The 19,661-nt window shown below is 37.2% G+C and overlaps 2 protein-coding genes across 3 annotated transcripts in view; both read left to right on the forward strand.

Annotated features, from left to right (window-relative positions):
- Positions 1–4,876, forward strand: part of emc10 (ER membrane protein complex subunit 10) — a 7,044-nt gene extending 2,168 nt beyond the window's left edge. Inside the window, exons 4-8 of one of the 2 annotated variants that reach the window (XM_008416413.2) lie at positions 189–302; positions 408–592; positions 1,335–1,428; positions 4,070–4,167; positions 4,584–4,673. In XM_008416413.2, the coding sequence (XP_008414635.1) occupies positions 189–302; positions 408–592; positions 1,335–1,428; positions 4,070–4,147 (471 nt within the window). In that variant the 3' untranslated portion in view covers positions 4,148–4,167; positions 4,584–4,673. Of the gene's footprint in view, positions 1–188; positions 303–407; positions 593–1,334; positions 1,429–4,069; positions 4,168–4,583 lie in introns of both variants that reach the window. The other variant, XM_008416412.2, reaches the window with a different exon arrangement.
- An 8,551-nt stretch (positions 4,877–13,427) lies between these two features.
- The window catches only part of LOC103468977 (tripartite motif-containing protein 16-like protein), a 9,500-nt gene continuing 3,266 nt past the window's right edge, over positions 13,428–19,661 (forward strand). The window contains exons 1-3 of the mRNA XM_008416411.2: positions 13,428–13,766; positions 19,226–19,252; positions 19,331–19,393. Of these exons, the coding sequence (XP_008414633.1) occupies positions 13,745–13,766; positions 19,226–19,252; positions 19,331–19,393 (112 nt within the window). The 5' untranslated portion in view covers positions 13,428–13,744. The remainder of the gene's footprint in view (positions 13,767–19,225; positions 19,253–19,330; positions 19,394–19,661) is intronic.

The following is a 19,661-nucleotide window of genomic DNA, read 5'->3' on the forward strand; positions in this document are numbered from 1 at the left end:
TGTTTTTGTTTTTTGTTTTGTTTTTTAAAAAAATGATGGATTTGTTTTTGTTTTTTGTTTTTGTTTTTAAAAAATGACGGATTTGTTTTGGTTTTTTTGTTTTGGTTTTTAAAAAACGACGGATTTGTTTTGGTTTTTTTGTTTTGGTTTTTAAAAAACGACGGATCTGTCTGGTTTGGTCTCCTCAGGAAGTGGCTGCAGTCGACGGCCTGTACAGAATCCGAGTGCCTCGGGTTTTCCTCCAGGCGGACAGACAGACGGAGTGGCAGATGGACGGTTACCTCACAGCGTTCGTCAGAGCCGTATGTGTTCAGCTTCAAAAATGGCAGCAAAAACGAGTCAGAAGTCACCAAAATGAAGGCTCAGTTTTACGTTCCGTGAAGGAGTTTTGTTGTTGTGGTTCCCAGTGTGCGATGGTCGAGTCCCACCTGAGCGACGTGATCACGCTCCACACCGACGTGTCGGGATACCTCATCGGCGTCTCCATAGTAACCTTACCTGGAGCCTGCAGAGGCGCCGAGGTCGAGGATGAAGTCGACCTGGAGGTTTTCAACACGACTCTGAGCATCATGGCGCCTGTAAACGCTCCAGGGTCAGTCTTTACCTTCACGGCTTGGTTTCCTTTACAGCTGATGTGAGGCTTGATTTGGTTCTGATTCAGAAGAAACAGAAAGTAAGATCGTTTTTTTTTACTTACGCAACAATAAACGAAGCATGAACTGTTTTAATTAAACACAGTAACTTGATTTATTGATGTTTTTTTGTAGATGCAAAACTTCAAATGTTTTTATGTAAAATGAAAGGAATCCAGTTTGTTTATTGTTTTGTCTTCGATTTGAAGGAAACTGAAAAAAATATTGAGTTAATTCTCCCCAATAAAAACAGGATCTACGTCAGTCCTCATTTCAAAACGTTTTAGTACAGCAAGTAAAACCAGATTTGGTGTAATTTAGACGAGTCGCTGTGGTCCTGGTTACCATGACAACAGAAGGAAAGCAGAAAGCTTGGAAAAGACGATCACTTTGTGTTGCGTCCAACATGTATGAGACTAGATTTTGATTTAAAAATCACAGTTTTGTCCTAATTTATTTAATCTGTTTTTGAGCTGTGGTTGGGAGGGCCGCATAAAGTCAGGTCAGGGTCCAAAAATGGCCCCGGAACCGCCACTTTGAACACCCGTGATCTTCATGTTTCTCCTTAGTTACATGTAATTTGCTGCGACAAAGAAAACGTCAGCGCGTTTTTCTGTTTTCTTACTTTGTAACTTTGTAATTTTTTTATTTTTTAAACTGAGTAATTTAAATCTGCTTTTGTTTTTTGTTTTGTTTTTCCAGACCGGAGACGGCGCTGTTCCTGGAACGGATGGAACAAGAATCTGAGAAGAAAGGAAAGAATCCACAGGAGCAGAAATCGTTCTTCGCCAAATACGTAAGAGTGAAGCTGCCAGGGTTTATAAAAGGTTTAAAGAGTCACAGTTAATGCACAGCTTAGCGTGTCTAATATCAGATCAGATGTTAGGTCATCACTGTTTTATGGCTCATAGTGTAGACAGTTTGTTGCTGTGCACTGCCAGGCAGCTGGCTGACGCACCAAGCACTTGAAAGCTTCCACTGACTGATGTTCTATAAGAAATAAACCTTATAAATACGGCTGGGCGATATGGCTTAAAGGTAAAGTCTCAGATTTGTGTTTCCACACCAAATCCGATTTTAATAGATTTTTTTATTTGTATTTTATTTTACAGAAAATATTTTCAGAGTTGTTTTTATTTAAAACATCTGTGAGTTATTAGCGCCAGGCTATGAGAATTTTGGTTGAAGAGATTATAGGCATATTATTAACAGAATAAAGATGAAATTTCACCAAAAACTTCTGGAAATTACAAGAAAAAAACATTTTTAATGAGAAAAAAGCTTTGAATTTTCAGGATCTGCTCAGTTTGTGTTGTTCTTTGGAAATAGACTCAGCTGTTGCTGCTGATAATAATTTAGTGTTAAAATGTAAAGTATTATCTCTAAAACTTCACAAGATGCTCAACTTTCCTCATTTAAAGCTTTTAATTTTCATGTAAGAGTTCTCGTAAAATTACGACTTTATTCTGGTAAAATTACGACTTTATTCTTGTAAAATTACGATTTTATTCTGGTAACATTACGACTTTATTGTAATCATAAAAAAGGTCGTAGCCTAGCCCTAATGTTTTGTTGTAGAGTTAACATGAATTCAAATCCAAAGTAAAGAGAGGCTGTAAAACAAGATGGCCGCCCTGGGTGCGCTGACATCACTCCGAACTTTGGAAACTGAAGATGAAAAAAATCTAAATTTTCCAAAAGTGAAATCTTCAAAAAACAAAAATTTGATTAAATCGATTAAATTATTTAGCAATTAATCAATTTGTCTAGCGATTAATCGATTTAATCAATTAATCGTCCATAATGATCAACATATTTTAGCTGCAGTGGGATAATTTATTCTACGTTTTTGAACAATGTTATTTGTCCTCAGCGTTTTGGAGCCCTGAACCCTCTAATCAATATTTATTGATTCTCTCGCTCAGCCTGACTTTCTGCAGAGACAGAGGAAGCTTGAAGCGTCGGCTGCTTTTGGCTAAAATAACACGATGCTTTCTGCTTTTCCAGCCTGTCTTATTAATGTGAACAGAAATTATGAAACATTTCAGAGCTGCAAAGTTTTCATCCATGGCTGAAATTAATCGACTATTTAAATAATCAACAACTAATTTAGTTATTGATTAATCGCGAACTGGAGAATAGAGCCTCAGGGGCCGTTACTGAAAAAACAACATTCAGAGCAGGAATTAAACTAAAACTGTACAAAAATATATACATTTTGAATTTAAGATAAAAACACTTTTGTTTGTAATGTTTTTTTTCACCTGGTTCAGATTCACTGAAGGAATGCTGCTTTTGGCTTTTAGGTTATTTTTTTCCTTTTACTTAAAAAAGGAATTAAAGTGTTTATTTGCATAGTTACATTTATTTATATTATTGAATACAAAAAGCTTAAGTGGTTAAATGAAAACTCTGGAGATTTTTTTTTTAATATTCTGATTAATATTCTGACAATCAATCATTAATAACTAAAATAATTAAGTTGCAGACTTACTTTCTTTCACCTGTTAGTTCATTTACATCTGAAATCAAATTTAAAGCACCAGGGAGTTTTAGGGCCTTTTAAAGGAAAAAGGAGTAAATTCACCCCAAAACACTTTGATGTTTCTGACATCAAAGAGTCTGAATTTTTTTTTTTTTTTTTTACAAATAACTCAAATTTTGACATTAATCTCAGGTTTAATTTCCAAGTTACTTTTGAAACTCAGAAATTTCCACATTTTTTTCTAATTTTTTTTAGGTTAATCTCAAAATTCAAAGTTTTTTTTCTAGTAATTTTACATTTTTCAAACTCAGAAATTTCCACGTTTTTTCTAGAAATTTTCTGAGATTTTTTTTGTAGCAAATATTCAACTTTGAAAAGGTCAACATTTCCAAGTTGTTTTCTAGAAAACTTTCAATGTTTCAAACTAAGAAATTTCCTATTTTTTTCCCTGGAATGAATTTTTGACTTGGGAAACTGAATTTCTAGAAAATCTGACTTTTTGAACTCAGAAATTTTCTTCAAAAAATTCTGGAATTTTCTTCTTTTTTTTCTGGAATATTTTTGGCTTTTCGAATTCAGAAATATCCAAAAGAAAAAAATTCTAGACAATTTCTGATGAATCTCAAAATTTCTGAGTTTTGTCAGAAAACTGTCGACTTTTGAAACCCAAATATTTACCGCGTTTTTTTCTAGAACATTTTCTCTTAATCTAAAAACGTCTTCCTGTTTTGGTGTAAATCTACTGATGTTTTTTTCTGTCTGGTGGTCGTAATACGCCGTTGCAGTAAGCAGAGCTGTTTCTGGTCATTTTATTGGCCCGGTTCCTGTGGCCCGTTGCGACCCGGTTCTGTTGTGTGGTCGGGCCCGGTCCGGTCGTGCTGCTGCCTTGGTGTTGTTCTGTGCCGTGTTTGTGCCTCGCTGTGTGTCCAGTGACTCTGTTGCTGTGTTCCAGTGGTATTTGATTCTGGGAGGTGCCATCTTCCTCATGCTCACCAATTCGGCACAGCCCCCAGCAGGGGGCGGCAGATAGCAGAGCTGATTCCCACTGAAGTACAGTTTCCTTACTTGTGGCTCTTCCTCCTCCTCCTCCTCTTCATCCTTCCTCTTCTCTTCTGTTTGTGTTTAACCACAAACTGTAGTTTTTCACTTCTTCCTTCTTTTTCTTCTGTTAGCCCTTCTCAAAAGTCTAAGACCAAATAAATTTTTAGGCTGATAGTTTCTTAAAATCGACCGAATCCAAACCTCCAGAAAGTTAGTGGAGCCTAAAAGTGTTTGGTGTTTGACTCTCTACTCTCTAACCCTCCTGGAATATTCCATCATTTTCTTTTTCTGTTGAGAAATAAATCTGACCTCATCTGGGAGGAAACAAATCAGCAACCTTTACCAAATACATGCAAGTGATCACAGTTAATTTTATGTAAATTACAGTAGTTATTTATACAAGGTGTGTTTTTCTTCTCTTGCAGTGGATGTACATCGTGCCTCTCGTTCTTTTCCTGATGATGTCAGGCGCCCAGGACCAATCAGGCGGCGGCGCTGGCGGTGGAGCCGCCAACGGAGGAGGTCGATGATCAACTGTTTGTTTTGGGGTTTTTTCCGGTAACATTCACTGAATAAAAATTCTCAGATTTGATCTGCTGTACATAAAGCTATTTAAGGAGCAGCATATTTGTTGTGCATCTGAAATCTGTACAGAAACTTTGTGACCCGCAGGCGACTGCACTTTTACTAATGTAAAAAATAAAGTATTTATTACTTTGTCTTTGTTTTTTTATTTTACTACAGATTCATGTTCTGTAAAATTAACATTCCAGTTGTTTTTAAATCTGCTTTATTGATAAACTTGTACTTAAAGGGGAATAAAGGTTGAATAATAAAGCTTCTAAAGTCTTAATGAAAGTATAATCTGATATGACCAGAAGACAGGTGTTCTGTATTAGCGAAATTAAATACGAAATTGCCAAATCTTAGAATTAAACTATTGATAATTTAATCAAAACGACGCCTTTAGCGCCCTCTGCTGGAGAGGTTGCCGTTTTATTGGAGACCGTCATATTTTTGGACCATCCGGCTTTAAGTTTTTCTGTAAAGTAAAAATAATATACAGTTGACTTGTAACTATATAAAAATGTAGTAATTACTGTATGTAAATTCATTCCTATTGTCCATGTAATTTCAAATTATGTTTTAAAATATGGAAAACGGTAAAACCAGCAGCCAAAAATTTACATAGCAAGCTAGCTAGCTAGCAATTTCGGTTATTCGGTTATGGCATCATAAGAGGAAAAAAAATTGATTAACGCAGTCATATTTTCACCATGTTATTAATACATTCATAAATGTCACAGGTTCAAACTAAATAGTTAGAAAGTTAATTCGAAGATAAATAGATGTTTTTCTAATTCACTTACCGATATAAGCGGAAGTGGACTATCAAAATAAAAGCTGGCGTTACGAACATCTAAACTCCTTTGAGAACTTTTCAGCAAGTGAATTTGGACAATAGCTAAATATTTAGCTCTGAAACATATTGAAACTGAAATGTTTATACATTTCATAGTTCATTTCATTTCCATTTTATGAATAAAATGGAAATGAAAACAGCCTTTCATGACAATATAATAACAAATTTACATACTTCAACTGTACAGATGTGTTTTTACAAGATACTATAAGCGGAATATTTGACATGTTTTGACTCTTTATTGCCTCAAAGCTGAGTATTGTAGCTGCTGCTTTGACCCTTACATTTATAGACTAAAGGAAAAAAATGTTTCAGATTTTTCTGAAACATCTCGTAAATGTCTTGGATCTTTAAACAGTGCAAACTTCATTCATAATTCAGAGTAATGACATTTTGACTTTTAAAGTGGGAATAAATCTGAGGGTATCCTAACTTATTCCTTGCCAGAAACTGTATTTTTATTGCGTTTTATGTGAAAAGTCTTTTTTTCAATTTTTACATCACTTATAACTCCCAGTATTCATAAAATGTATGTTTCTGTATCAGATATGTCAGAGAGACACAAACTATTTGTAGCTGTGTTTCCAGTACAAATGTGCACAAAACTTTGTCGATATTCTGCTAATGTCGGAAAAAAATACAATTGCTGTTTTTCCTTTCAATAAGAAACGCAATTAAAATCACACGTAAATAAGTTTGTTCATGCAATAAGTCGTTAAAAACATGAAACACCATCATCCTCCAACCACTTCCTGTCTACGTCTTTGTCGTTTCTGCCAGTAGTAACATCCTGTTGACTCATATGATATGAAAAAAGTGTTTTCTCTGCAGTTTTGTGAAATGCTGTAATTTTGATGCGGCCAAAAAACAATCTAATCCTACCGCAAAAACTTTTTACTAAAAAAACAAAATTAGTCTTTTCAGAAGTGATGTGTTTCCATTAAGCACATTTATTTTCAAAATGTGATATTGCTCAATTTTAAGGTAAAAGGAAACGCAGCTACTGGGCATCTCCCAGTTGATCCATTGGGACCAGCTGACTGGATCTGTCTCTGTATTTCAGGGATGATCCCCGAGTCAACATTACATCACCTCGTTTCTCCGTGTCCAGCTGTTTTTAGTCCACAGCTCTAACTGTGAGGAACATCCTTTTATTTTTGAGAGGCTCAGTTTGGAGCTTCAGCTGCGTCTCTTCTAATCACCAGAAAGATTTTTCTCAGAATGACTCACTCCGTTCCTTTTGCTCCTCCGGGACCAAATCCACTCGTCGCCTCCGCTGTCTGTTTCAGAACCAGGAGGGCTGAAAAAACAAGTTATATAAGATATTAATTAGACCATAGATGAAGAAAAGTTCTGGTTCATTTCATTTATAACATGGGGAAAGTGTCCTGTGATATAAGTAAAATAATCTGCTAGTAACATTAGCATTTTTTAAAATCAATATTAAAGAATTATTGACTTATATCATGTTCATAAGTTACTTGTAAGTTAGTGTCTTATTTTAAGTGTAAAATATTCGCACTAGAAACTAAAAGTACTTTGTAAGGTTTTGTTTATGCAGCTAGGCTTGTCTCAATAAGCTATAAATCAATTAATTGCATGATAAATTAAAACAAACTCTTTTCTCTCTTTCTACCAAAAAGTGGATGATGAAACTCTGCAGTCTGGTGTTTTTAAACGACAATTTGGTTTACAGAGACTTTATAGTTCAATGTATTTGTTGTTTTGTCTTGTTTTGGATATTTAAAATGTTCTAGGTTTAAATGTTCATTATAATTTAAAGTTTATTGACCTTCAAGAAAGTTTTCTTACATTATTTTTATGTTCATTTTTATCAAGTAAACCCTTAAACTTGTTGCTCTTCCTCTGGTTCTTTTCAGGGGTTCTGGTAGATTTAAACTGTTTCTTATTGTTGTTGCTAAACGTTAAAACGGTGATTCCCATCATTACAAACCTACGGAAGAAGATTGGGGCCACAAAGAAAAATCCTTCAGAATTCTAATATTGTCAAAGTCCAAATAAATAACCAAGCATCCCAAAGTGTTTGTCTTTTTGTTGTTGGTATATGAAAATAATCACATAAATATTTGTTCCTTGCTATGTGATTTGTAAACCTACAGTTGATCGACACCGAAAGCCTGTCCCATATTTATTTGCTAGATTTCAGTTTTAAGACTAGATTTGCCTGAATTTGCTTAAACAATTTTGATTCTGAGGAAAAATGTCAGAATTCTGAGAAAAAATGTGAGAGTTCTCAATTTAATTTGAACTAAACTGAATTTTCCTTCCGCACAAACCCTCTACTGCAGGGAACGAACTATATTTATTCTATAAATGCTGAGAAAACATTGGAATTCTGAGATTAAAGTCTGTATTTTAACATTAAAGTTAGAATTCTAAAAACAAAAACATTAAAATTATGAGATTAAAGTGACAAAAGGCTACAACTCTCAATTCAGTTTGAGCTTAATTGAATTTTCCTTGCAATACAAACTGTCAACTGCATGGAAAGAACTAGTGATACAATAATCTCACAATATGATACGATACACGATATTCTGCTCACGATACGATATATATTGCGATATTCAGAAAACGATACAATTCAATACACTTTTGCGATTTTCTGAAAGATTTTAGAGGGACAGAGTGATTTTGGTGACATTTTGTGACTGTTATAGAGTTGGATTGAATTAATTTAACTGAAAACTGATTAAAAGCACCAACTACACAATACCTGGCTCTGGWTGGACRCAGACTTAAAGTCGACAGCTGGACAAAATGAATCAAAGAAGTGGTGAGAAAACATGTTTCTTTTAATTGAAACAGTACAAACTGTAGCTTACATGCATTTATAAAGTAAATAAAGTTCACCAAGCACCTGCTCTGAATAGTTTGATACCTTTTTAACACTTAACATCTGAAGGAATCACTCTAAGCCTGATGACCGAATCACTCTCCCGGCGAAGCAAGCAGTGAGTGAGCAAGGTCACAGTTGGATGTTACGATTCTTGAGGATGAATATCGATTTTTTTCTAGGAAAGAAAATATCAATATATATCGCAAAATCGATATTATTACACAGCCCTAGAACGAACTATATTTATTCTCTAAATTCTGAGAAAAAATTTAGAATTCTGAGAAAAAAACACGTTTCCTATGAGTTAAAGTGAGAATTGAGAAAAAAGTTAAAATTCTCAGTTCAGTTTTACTGAATTTCCCTTCCAACCCTCTGCTGCAGGGAAACTATATTTATTCCCTAAATTATCTACAAGTCAGTGTCTCTGCAGACCTGAGGACTTAATATCTGCGCATATTTCATTGTCACAAAAGATAAATGGTGCTACTTGAGGTGCAGAGAAGGGGGGAGACATACCGGCTGCAACACGGTGTCATAAATCACGGTTGCTTGGCGACCGAGGTCAGCATGACACCCCGTGTCAGGCGGACCCCGCGGTTCTCACACACCTCTCGTTTGACATCTCGTGATTAGTAGGCGGTTTGGAGGTTCGTGTTTCGCTAAAAGTGGGCTGGCAGAGTTAATTTGATCTGTCGTTTTCACGCTGTAAATCTGCTCATGTTGTCTTTAAAGAGTTTAGTCGCAGAATGATCTCTTTTTGTTGGAGGTGTTGAACTGCTCAAACGTGCTGAGATGATAATTACGCTTAATGATCAGTAGTTCATTCACTCCAACTAAAACCAGGTTTTGTAAGAAGAAAAGTGGCTGAAAACCTTGTTTTAACTACCTTGAGTGTAGTTTTAATCAGTCAAATTCTCCGATCACACTGCTGCAGGTGAGCATTGTTGTTTCGTTTTTCATTATTTGCATTTCCATTACAAATGAGAGCAAAACTTTAAAATGTCAAAAAAACAATTTTGCAGTTGTGATGTTTCCAATAAATAAGAAACGTGATTAAAATCACACATGAATAAGTTTGTTCATCCGGTAAGTCGTTACCATAATCCTCCAACTATTTCCTGTCTTTGTCTTCAGCTGCTGACAATAGAGGTAAGTTGTTGCAATGGCCCAGTCAAAGTCCAGACGTCAATCTGATTGGAACCAGTTGGCTGGATCTCGTTAGAACCGATTGGAACTGGTTGGATTCAGTTGAGTCTGGTTGGAACTGGCTGAAACTGGTTGGAACTGGTAGGATTCAGTTGGGTCTGGTTAGAACTAGCTGGAACAGGTAGGAATTGGTAGGAACTGGTAGGATTCAGTTGGGTCTGGTTAGAACTGGCTGGAACAGGTAGGAATTGGTAGGAAGTGGTTGGATTCAGTTGGGTCTGGTTAGAACTGGTTGGGGCCGGTTGGAACTGATTAGAACCGGTTGGAACTGACTGGATCTAGTTGGAACAGGTTGGAAGTGGTTGGATTTAGTTGGGACTGGTTGGAACCGAATGGAACCAGTTGGAACTAGTCCTCCCAATGACTGTTCCACTTCAAGACAAGTGAGAAGGTGAAAGTCGCTGACCTCTAAGTCATGTGAGAAAGAAAGTACGAGGATTACAAGGAGACGTCTTATTGAAAGCCTATTAAAAGCAGCCCAGCAGGTCTCCTTTGCCTTCCACACATTGTATTCCCTGCATGTTGCTATATCTTTCACCAGTGCCTGATCATGTTAACGTGTCATGCAGTACGAGTGTTTAAGGTTATGCAGCAGCCAGTCTGGGCGGTGAAGTTCACTGTGATTGTTGAGGGTATGATCTAGTTCCCAAAAGGCTTTGAAACAAAACAGATTGAACTAAGATGCTGACAGCAGGGAAGACTGGTGTTGAGATCTCATCCCTCACACAGAGGGCATGTTGTAATGTTTGGATGAATTCACACCAGCTCTGTTTAGTTCACTTTAATTGAACTCCAGTTCATTTTCCTGGAAAATCTGGTTCGTTTGGGGAGGGGTGAATGCATAATCCAGTGTTTGTCAACCTTTTTTGAGCCAAGGTTAATTGTTTTAATTGAATAAATCACGAGGCACACCACCAACCAAAAATGTAAACAAAGATACTCTGTATCCACCTATGTTAAATATATAGTCATTCTTATCAAAGTGTCTTGAATAGGAATCAAATAAACACAAATTTTTCTTTAGCATATCTTACATTTCTTATTTCAAATTGCACTTAACATGTCCATTTCAGAAATAACCCTGAACAGTGACACAACAATGTCGTGTGTGATGCATGAATGTAGCAGCATTCATGCATCACTAATTCTTGTTTTAATGTAAAATGTTCGGTACCTACTGCCATCTAGTGGTAAGAAAATTACATGATTCCGCCGCTAGTCACTACTATAGCAGAGACACTCAAAGATGGCATTATTGGCAGATAATCTTTAAAAAATCTTTTAAGGCCAATTACCGTATTTTCCGGACTATGAGCGCACCATACTATAAACCGTACCTTCCAATTTTTTGAACTCCCTCCTGGAAACTTACATATATCAGCCGCACCGGGCTACAGGCCGCTGCTATCTCTGCCGCTCTGGGTTTCCCATCAGGACCCAGCAGAGGGCAGCAGAGGGCTGCGTCCTAATAACTGCTGGATATATTAAGGATGCAGTTCTCCGTCTCCAAATCCGGTTTTGTTCACGCTGAGTTTACGTGCAGCGGCTCTATTTCCCTCCCGTCCTGCCAGATTGATACTCCTCAACTTAGAAGCTACATCATATGAGTTTGAAAACATTTCTCAGTCGTGCCTGCTGCTAGCATGTGCTTGTTCTAAATTAGAATTAGCGCTTTCTTCTTTGATTTCCAATTTTGACTTCCAATGATTCACTTCCTGCTAAAGAGCCCCCTGGTGGTTGAAAAAAAATCCACAGAAAAGCCACATGTTCAAAGTGTAGGAAAAAAGTAGCAGCTTATAGTCCAGAAAATACGGTAGGTGAAATTGGATAATTTCCACGGCACACCTGACGATCACTCACGGTACACTAGTGTGCCGCGGCACAGTGGTTGAAAAACACTGGCATAATCGAACCAAAAAAAGCAAACTCTGGTCTGCCTACAAAACTCGGTCTCGGTTCAGTTCAAGTGGACTTTGGTGCTGTTAAAATGCATATGTGAACGTCAAGTGAACCAAAGACCACCCCAGAAGCAGGAAGTGGACAACAGTGGAGGGGATACTGGGTAAATACAACCAAAACAAACTTGAGAGTCCAGAGCTAGCAGGAGAAAGGACAATGGCTGTCTCTTCCAGCAGCCATTGTACAGTGCACACAGCAGTAAAACCACCACTCCATTTTATTCCCAAGGTTCTTGTGATCAGTGCCTTCTTCTGAAGTTTTTGTGTTGTTTCTTCTGTGGTTCTTGGTGCTGCGCCACCACAGGTGAGGACGGGAACAGATATTTCAATTAGTCTGGATGGGTTGATACAGTACAGAATTAAAGCAAAGTGCAGCAGCAGCAAATATTGAAATTTTGGTCCCACAATGAACTGAGTCTGCTGGACTATCAGGTGTGAAAACAGCCTAAGATAATATGAATACTGTTATGGTTCCCTATGTTCTCCAGGAACTTCACTACTATTAAAATATCACAACAAATATGGAAAATTTCGGTGTGAAAGCAAAGGTGAAACTTTCGCTTGCTTTCTACTCATCAGTTAGGTTTTATGTAGTAGCATTACTTCTGGTCAGGGATATTTCCTTGCAGGGGACACATTAGGCACATTTTTGTACTTCTACTTGGGTCTCAACTGCCTCTAAAAACAGCCCAAGCGCTTAAAAGCAACCTAGCAACCAAAACAGAGCTCCACACTGCAAATACACAAAATCTTACCAGTTATTTTTGGTCTAATTTCTACGATAAAACAAAACAGTCACTTTTCAGCAAGATATTGGAGCTTGATTTAAGTGAATAATTTCTTAATGTTGATGAAAAAGAAATCGTTCTACTGGCAGATTATTTCACTTATAACATGGGAAAAATGTCTGGTTATATGTGAAATAATCTGCTGGAGGAAATAGTTATTTTTTTCATTGATATTAAAGAATTATTGACTTAATTTAAGCTCTCATATCTTGCTGAAAAGTTGCTTGTAAGTTAGTTTTCTCTCATTTCAAAAGACTTAAGATATCTACACTAGAAATTAGGCCAAAAATACTTGATGAGGTTTTGTGTTGAGTGACATTTCTTCGCACTTCTTCGTTACCTAGCAACGCCAGTCGAGCCCAGCCTCGTTACCCTAGCAACCCAAACAGAACTCCAGAATGTTTGGTCAGCTGGTTTTACTGCTGTATTCGCTGTTCAATGGCTGCTTTCTGCAGCTTTATGTTGGTATAATTGCTAATCTGTTTGCAGCCATTTTCACATCAAATGTAAACAATGCATTGGGGGGGGGGGGGCGKGGCCAGCAGAGGCTTATTTGGATTTAAAGTGACAAGACGACCTGAAACAGCTCATTATAAACCAGATTTAATTATCCGAGAATGATTTTGTGAGAACAACAAAAAAAAAAAGGAATGAACATGTTTTGTATAGACCATTTTAACCTGTTTCAGGAAGCACAGCAGGCCACCTTAAAGGCAGAAAACTGATAGAATCAGGACAATCTGTAAGGTGAAGACCGTCCTCCAGCTGTGTCCTCCGATGTAACATCTGTTGGTACAGTTTGTTCCCAGTCAGAAGTCTAGGGTGCAACGGCAGCAGCTCCTGATGGATGGGATCTGGGACCGCTGACAGCTACCCGGTGAGAAGCTGGCTTCCTTCTCACATAGTGACGACTCACACCCTACAAACGGAAAATAACCCCACTGCCGGCATCTGGAGTCGGGATCAGTTTAATCGTTAGCGGCCATTCTCTCTCCGTTAAAAGGACTCCAAAGGGCACAGGGCTGCATGTTTTTTCACCCTCTTTTTCTTTAATACATTAATTGATCATCTCATTTAATACGACGCAGACGTGTCCCTCCTGTGCGAGTGAATGCAAACATGCAGGAATGGTTGGGATGTCCTCGGTACTTCAGCCCGGTTCCCAGTAAAACGTATCACGAGTTTCAAGTGACGGGATCGTCCTTTTTTTTTGGGACGGTTCCATCCGATCCGACAAAAAAACGGCTCGTCAGTCTGCCCCTCCTCACTCATCACAAGCTGATAAAGGTGAGCCCTGGAGTTACCAGGAAGCACTTTGACGACAGCTGCACGCCCGAAGCCAAACAGAACCATGCCGGTCCCCAAGAAAGCAGGTAAGAACGGAGTCCCACCGGAACCAACCGGTTCCCAATCATCCCCGCTGGTTACTATTATTAGCCACATTACTCTGCAAAAACACAAAATCATACCAAGTATTTTGGTCTAGTTTATGGTGAAAATATTTTATTACACTTAAAAGAACTCAAACAACTTTTCAGCAAGATATTCTATCTTATTTTAAGAAAATAATTCTTGAATATTAATAAAACATCCTAGATTCGCTGGCAGATTATTTCACTATCGTTGCTGAAAAGTTATTTAAAGTTAGTTTTGTCGTATTTCAGGTGAACTGAGGTATTTGCACTAGAACCTGATCCAACATACTTGGTTTTTGCAGTGTATTACGCATTTTAAGTTCGTTACTGATCAATTTGTTTCGTTCTGTTTGCATTTCTATTTAATTTGAATGCGTTTCCATAATACATCTTAAATCTTTTCATGTGTCTTATTAACATACATTTATTTTAATGCTGTCTGATGTTTTCTCACTTAAAGATGAAATTAGTTTTTTTAGTTCAACACTTTATATACTAACCATTGTTTTAATGACTTTTTACACTGCAAAAACACAAACTTGATAAGTATTTTTCATATAGTTTGTAGTGCAAATATCTTAGTAAACTTAAAATAAGACAAAACTAACTCATAAATAACGTTTCAGCAAAATATAAGATTTTGTTTGAAGTTAATAATTCCTTAATATTTATGAATGAAAGGTATTAGCCCCTCTGGCAGATTATTTCCTTGTTCCATGTTTTATCTACCAGTGGAAATAGCACTTTTTCATTTTAAAACATTTTAGACATACATTAAAAAGTAATAATTTAAGTCCTTTTAAAATAGGAAAATAAACATTTTATTGCATGAAATACAAAAGCAGCATTCCTTCAGGGAAGTTTCACCAGGTGAAATTAAAACTGCCAGTTGAGGAGTTTTGGCTAAAATACTAAATATATTTATAGAGAAATGTGTTATTTCAAATATATATGCTTATATATATGAGTTTTGGGTTAATTACTGCGCTGATTAGGTTGTTTTTTCACCAAATAGGCTCCAGTTAACAATTAATCATTTACTAAATTAGTTGATTATTTCACTTATTGATTCATCACAATTAGTCTTTTCAGCCCTGAAACCAGTAATTGGATAAAAGCCGTTTTGATTTCTGCTCCTTCGTGTTTCTGATTAGTTGTTTAAAGTGTCGCCGCCGGGCTCAGATGAAAGGTCGCTTTGTTTTTCTGACATTAACCGTCCCGGATTCACACTGATTTATTGCTCGTCACTTTGTTTTATCACCGGTTTTATTAGGCTGTTTATTTGCCGTTATTGAGTGTCTTCATACCTGCCGGCCCGGCAGTCCAGCTCCGAGCCAAACGGCCGTCGTCACCTCGGACCATGCCAGTGTTTCCCCGACCATTAATCATGTCAACAAAGTGTGTGGCTTTGCTACTGAGAAAGCGGCCGCCTCGGTGTCACATCGCCGTTTGATTCGCCTCCGGTAATCCTGACCTGTTGCAACATGACCACTCGATGCGTCTTTCAGATGCTTTTCTTTGAAGACGTCTTGTTTCTGCGGAAGACGATCACGGCCACTGGGAAAACAAATTAAAATTCTGACCTTTATCTCTGAACGCTGACTTTTTCTCAATTGTTTTTCTTGTCTGAATTTTGACTTATCAGAATTCTGACCTTTTTTTATCCCAGAATTGCGACTTTTTCTCAAAATTCTGTTTTTTCTCTAGATTATGATTTTTTTTCCCCCTCAGAATTCCAACTTTTTCCCAGAATTTTGAAATTTTTCTCAAAATTCGGACTTTTTTCTCAATTGTTTTTTCTCAGAATTTGGACTTTTCTCAGAATTCCAACTTTTTCCCAAAATTCTGACTTTCTCAAAATTCTGTCTTTCCTACATTATGACTTTTTTTTTCAGAATTTCAAAATTTTTCTCAAAATTCTTTTTTCCCCTCAGAATTCTGACTTTTTCTTCCTCAGAATCATAATTGTTTTAGCTGATTAAGCACCATCACAAAAATCTAGTCTTAAAACTCAAATCTGCCAAATAAATTTGGAACAGACTTTCATTGGATCAAGTCCAGGTTTACAAATCCAAGAAGGAAAACGATAATGTGATTATTTCTGTGATTATGCTAACAATATAATTGACAAAAAGCTAAGAATATTTGGCTATTTGTTCGGATTTGACAGGATTCTGAGGTTAAAGTCAACAGTTTAATGTTTTGTTGGCCCTTTCAGTCCATGCCAGCAGCTGACATAACCCACGCCACCTCCAGCCTCCAGCCCAGTTGTTACTAATCCATCCTCCTGCTGCTGCAGTAATGAAGTGTGAAATGCTGCACAGTAATTCAAGTAACAAAATGCAAAAGCTCATATCAGAGTTATTTATGGCCGCTTGACTGAAGCACAAAGAAACACAAAATCCTCCTTAAGTGATTTATGGCGTCAGAATTTTGCTTTGTTGATTTATTTTATGAGAAAGTCAGATCAAAGGACAAAATTTCTCCAGAATCCTTCCGTACCTTTATTCCATTTTCCAGCCGGTAAGACTTGACGCCAGACAAAACATTGTGGGATGAGACCAGATCTGGCCCTCATGTTCTTATCCTCTGATCTTGCTGCCTCAGTGGGACGTTTTGAAACCGATCTGCCCAGTCGAGTCGCTCCGTCCCAATGAGACCAGAGTCCTGGAGAGGAAAAGGTCCGCTGGCCCGGCTGTCCAAAACAAACAATTCCCATGAATCATCCAAGGACGTGCGGCTGACCTTTTAGCGGGACTGTGATGTGACTTCGGACTGTTGATTTGAGACAAAATCCGTCAGAATACGTTCAAAACAAAAACAAGCATTTATTTTGTCTAGTTTCTTGGGCAAATATCTTAGTACACTTGAGATAAGAAAAAACTAACTTTTCAGCAAAATAACTTTATTTTATGTAAATATTCCCTTAATATAAGTGGAAAAGTACTGGTTCACCTGGCAGATTACTTCTCATATAACATGGAGAGAATGTTGTGAAATAATCTGCCAGTGGAACCAGCACTTTTAAAAAAAAATCAATTTTATGAATTTTCTTACACAACTAAGATATTGGGACTAGAATCTAGGCAAAAATACTCGGTAAGATTTGGTGTGTTTGCAGTGAAGTCACATTCCATGGGCACTGTGCCGTTACCTAGCAACCCCAGCCTAGCTCAGCCCCGTTACCTAGCAACCCAAGCAGTGTTCCATCACGATTGGATTTCAACACTGCAAAAGATTTAGGTAATTAATTTCTTAATGCTGATTTTAATAAAGTACTTGATCCATTGGCAGATTATTTTCCTTATAACAAGACATTTTTCCATGTTACAAGTGGAATAATGAATGAAACCAGAATTTATTTAAAATATTTACTCAAACAAGCTCCTATATCTTGCTGAAAAGTTAGTTGTCAGTTAGTTTTGTCTTATTTAAAGTGTACTGAGATATTTGCACTACAGGCTAGACCAAAATACACTGTAAGATTTTGTGTTTTTGCAGTGTTGAGAGGTTATAAAGTCAAATGTCTTCCAACACTGCAAAAACACAAAGTCCTACCAAGCACTGTGGTCTTGTTTCTAGTGCAAATATGGTAATGAACTTCAAATAAGACAAAACCAACTTACAAGTAACTTTTCAGTAAGATACAGGAGCTTGTTTTAAGTAAACAATTCCTTAATATTGATTAAAAAATAAATGAATAAAAACGTAGTAGTTATACTAGCAGATTATTTCACTTATTATAAGTGGAACTGTTAGTTTTTCATCAATAACAAGACATTATTGACCTAAATATTCTACATCTTGCAAGTTAGTTTGTCTTATTTTAAGCATATTAAGGTATGCAAATACCTTAATATGGTATTTGCATACCATATTATGGTTTGCATCTGGTTTCCACTGCAAAGTGGAAACCAGATCAAAAATACTTGGTAAGATTTCATGTTTTTACAGTGTAGAAATAGTTATTAAAACTACAGGAGATGTCAAATTAAATCTTGAGCTGTGGAAACAAATTGCAGCTACAAGTAAAGAAACATCGGACAGATATAAACATAAAAACACTTTAACCATAAGACTCATGGTTTTGTGTTTTTGCAGTGTTCAGACACTGAATTGTACCAAACTTTATCCCTTTTAAAGCGCCGGTTCCTTTAAATATCCTCCTGCCACGTGTCCTTCATGTCTCTATTGCTGCGATGTCAGGCCATCCATCATGGAGTCAGTCTATCCCAGCTGGCGCTTCCTGCTGTTCCGTGGAACATCCTGGATATTTTCAGTCTTCCAGCTCGCCACCGGCTTGACGTCTCATTCCTGATCCGTCTGCGGCGTTCGCTCTTTTCCCTCTGTCTTCTTCATTGTCTCATTTAATGAACAGAGGGCGTGGTTAAATAAGACTGACGCGGTCGTCCGTGTTTGGCTCGCCCGTTTCCCGACACGCCACCGTCGACCTTTGCCTCTTCTAATGTTGAACATTTGGAACATGGTGTCCGTACGTTCTGTTAATGTGACGGTTTTATATATCAAGTGGTTTCTTATTTAAAAAGTTTGCAAACATCTCCTCGGATAAACAAGAACACATGTCAGACACAGATAGAGACAAGTTGCCATTTTTCCTCTCGTTTTATCATCAGTCAATATCGATAATTAGTGATTAGTTTTTTTTGTTTTAATTATCTAAACTTCTGCCAAACTGATGGCATGACTTTCCTGTTTTATCCAGAGTTTTCTCTACACGCCGATGTTTTTTATTTCTAAGCAGTTGTGAGGAATGGTTGGGAAACCTTAAACTACTGCTGTGCCAGTTACTCAGCAGGCTGTTGCTAGGTAACCAAAGAGTGAGTGAGTTGCTAGGTAACCGAAGAGTGAGCTGATCCCACTGTACGATCTGCATGTGCTAATAGAAATACCTCCAGGGAGAGTATTTTTGTCAATGTTGTCATAATATAAGATCTAAAGATAATAATAAATAAAGATAAAAGTAGTTTAACTGCCTTTGCTGGACTGCTACTGAAAATTAAACGTATGAGCCGATGCGCAGTGATCAGTAATCAGTAATCAAATGTGAGAAAAGAGAGAATAAATGTGTTTTTCTCATGAACACATGGTATACAGTGGTGTAAAGTCAGATAACACATTTAGTTAATATCATAAAAGATGTGATTATTATAAAAATGTGTCTTTTTTTGTCCCGGATGAATCCACTAGAGGGCGCACTGATGGTAGACACTAGCTAACAGTCCCACCAGTTTTCTACTTACATTATGTCTATTGTCTAGGAAAGTAGGCCTTCTTATACCAAGGAGTATTTTAATTCGTATAAATAAATGTGTTACACTTGAACACAATGAAGCATGAGAGCATATGTGCTCAAAGTGACTGCAATATAATCCTGCTTTCTGTTTTGAAATGTCTAGGGAAAAAAGGAAGCAGCGCTGCAGAAGGTAAAATCACCAAATTATGTTTGTTTTGATTCACCCATCCTGGTAAATGCTAATAAACATGCCTTTGTCTCACTCCAGAAAAGCTGCCACCGTATGAGCCAAATATCCCCGAACCAACTACCAGAGCTGACTTCATGAAACGTAAGGCTTTCTAAGGCTTTTAAATGTCCTTTATCTATACCCACGCTGCAAATACACAAAATCTCAGAAAGTATTGTTGGCCTAGTTTCTAGTGCAAATATCTCAGTACACTTGAAATAAGACAAAAGTAACTTAAGAGTAACTTAAAACAGTATTAAAAAATCCCAACCGCATAAAAAGAAAAAACCTAGTCTAGTCCATCACCTAGCGACCCCAGCCGAGTCTAGTCCATCACCTAGCGACCCCAGCCGAGTCTAGTCCATCACCT

The sequence above is a fragment of the Poecilia reticulata genome, linkage group LG8 (assembly GCF_000633615.1).
Source record: "Poecilia reticulata strain Guanapo linkage group LG8, Guppy_female_1.0+MT, whole genome shotgun sequence".
NCBI classification, from domain to species: domain Eukaryota; kingdom Metazoa; phylum Chordata; class Actinopteri; order Cyprinodontiformes; family Poeciliidae; genus Poecilia; species Poecilia reticulata.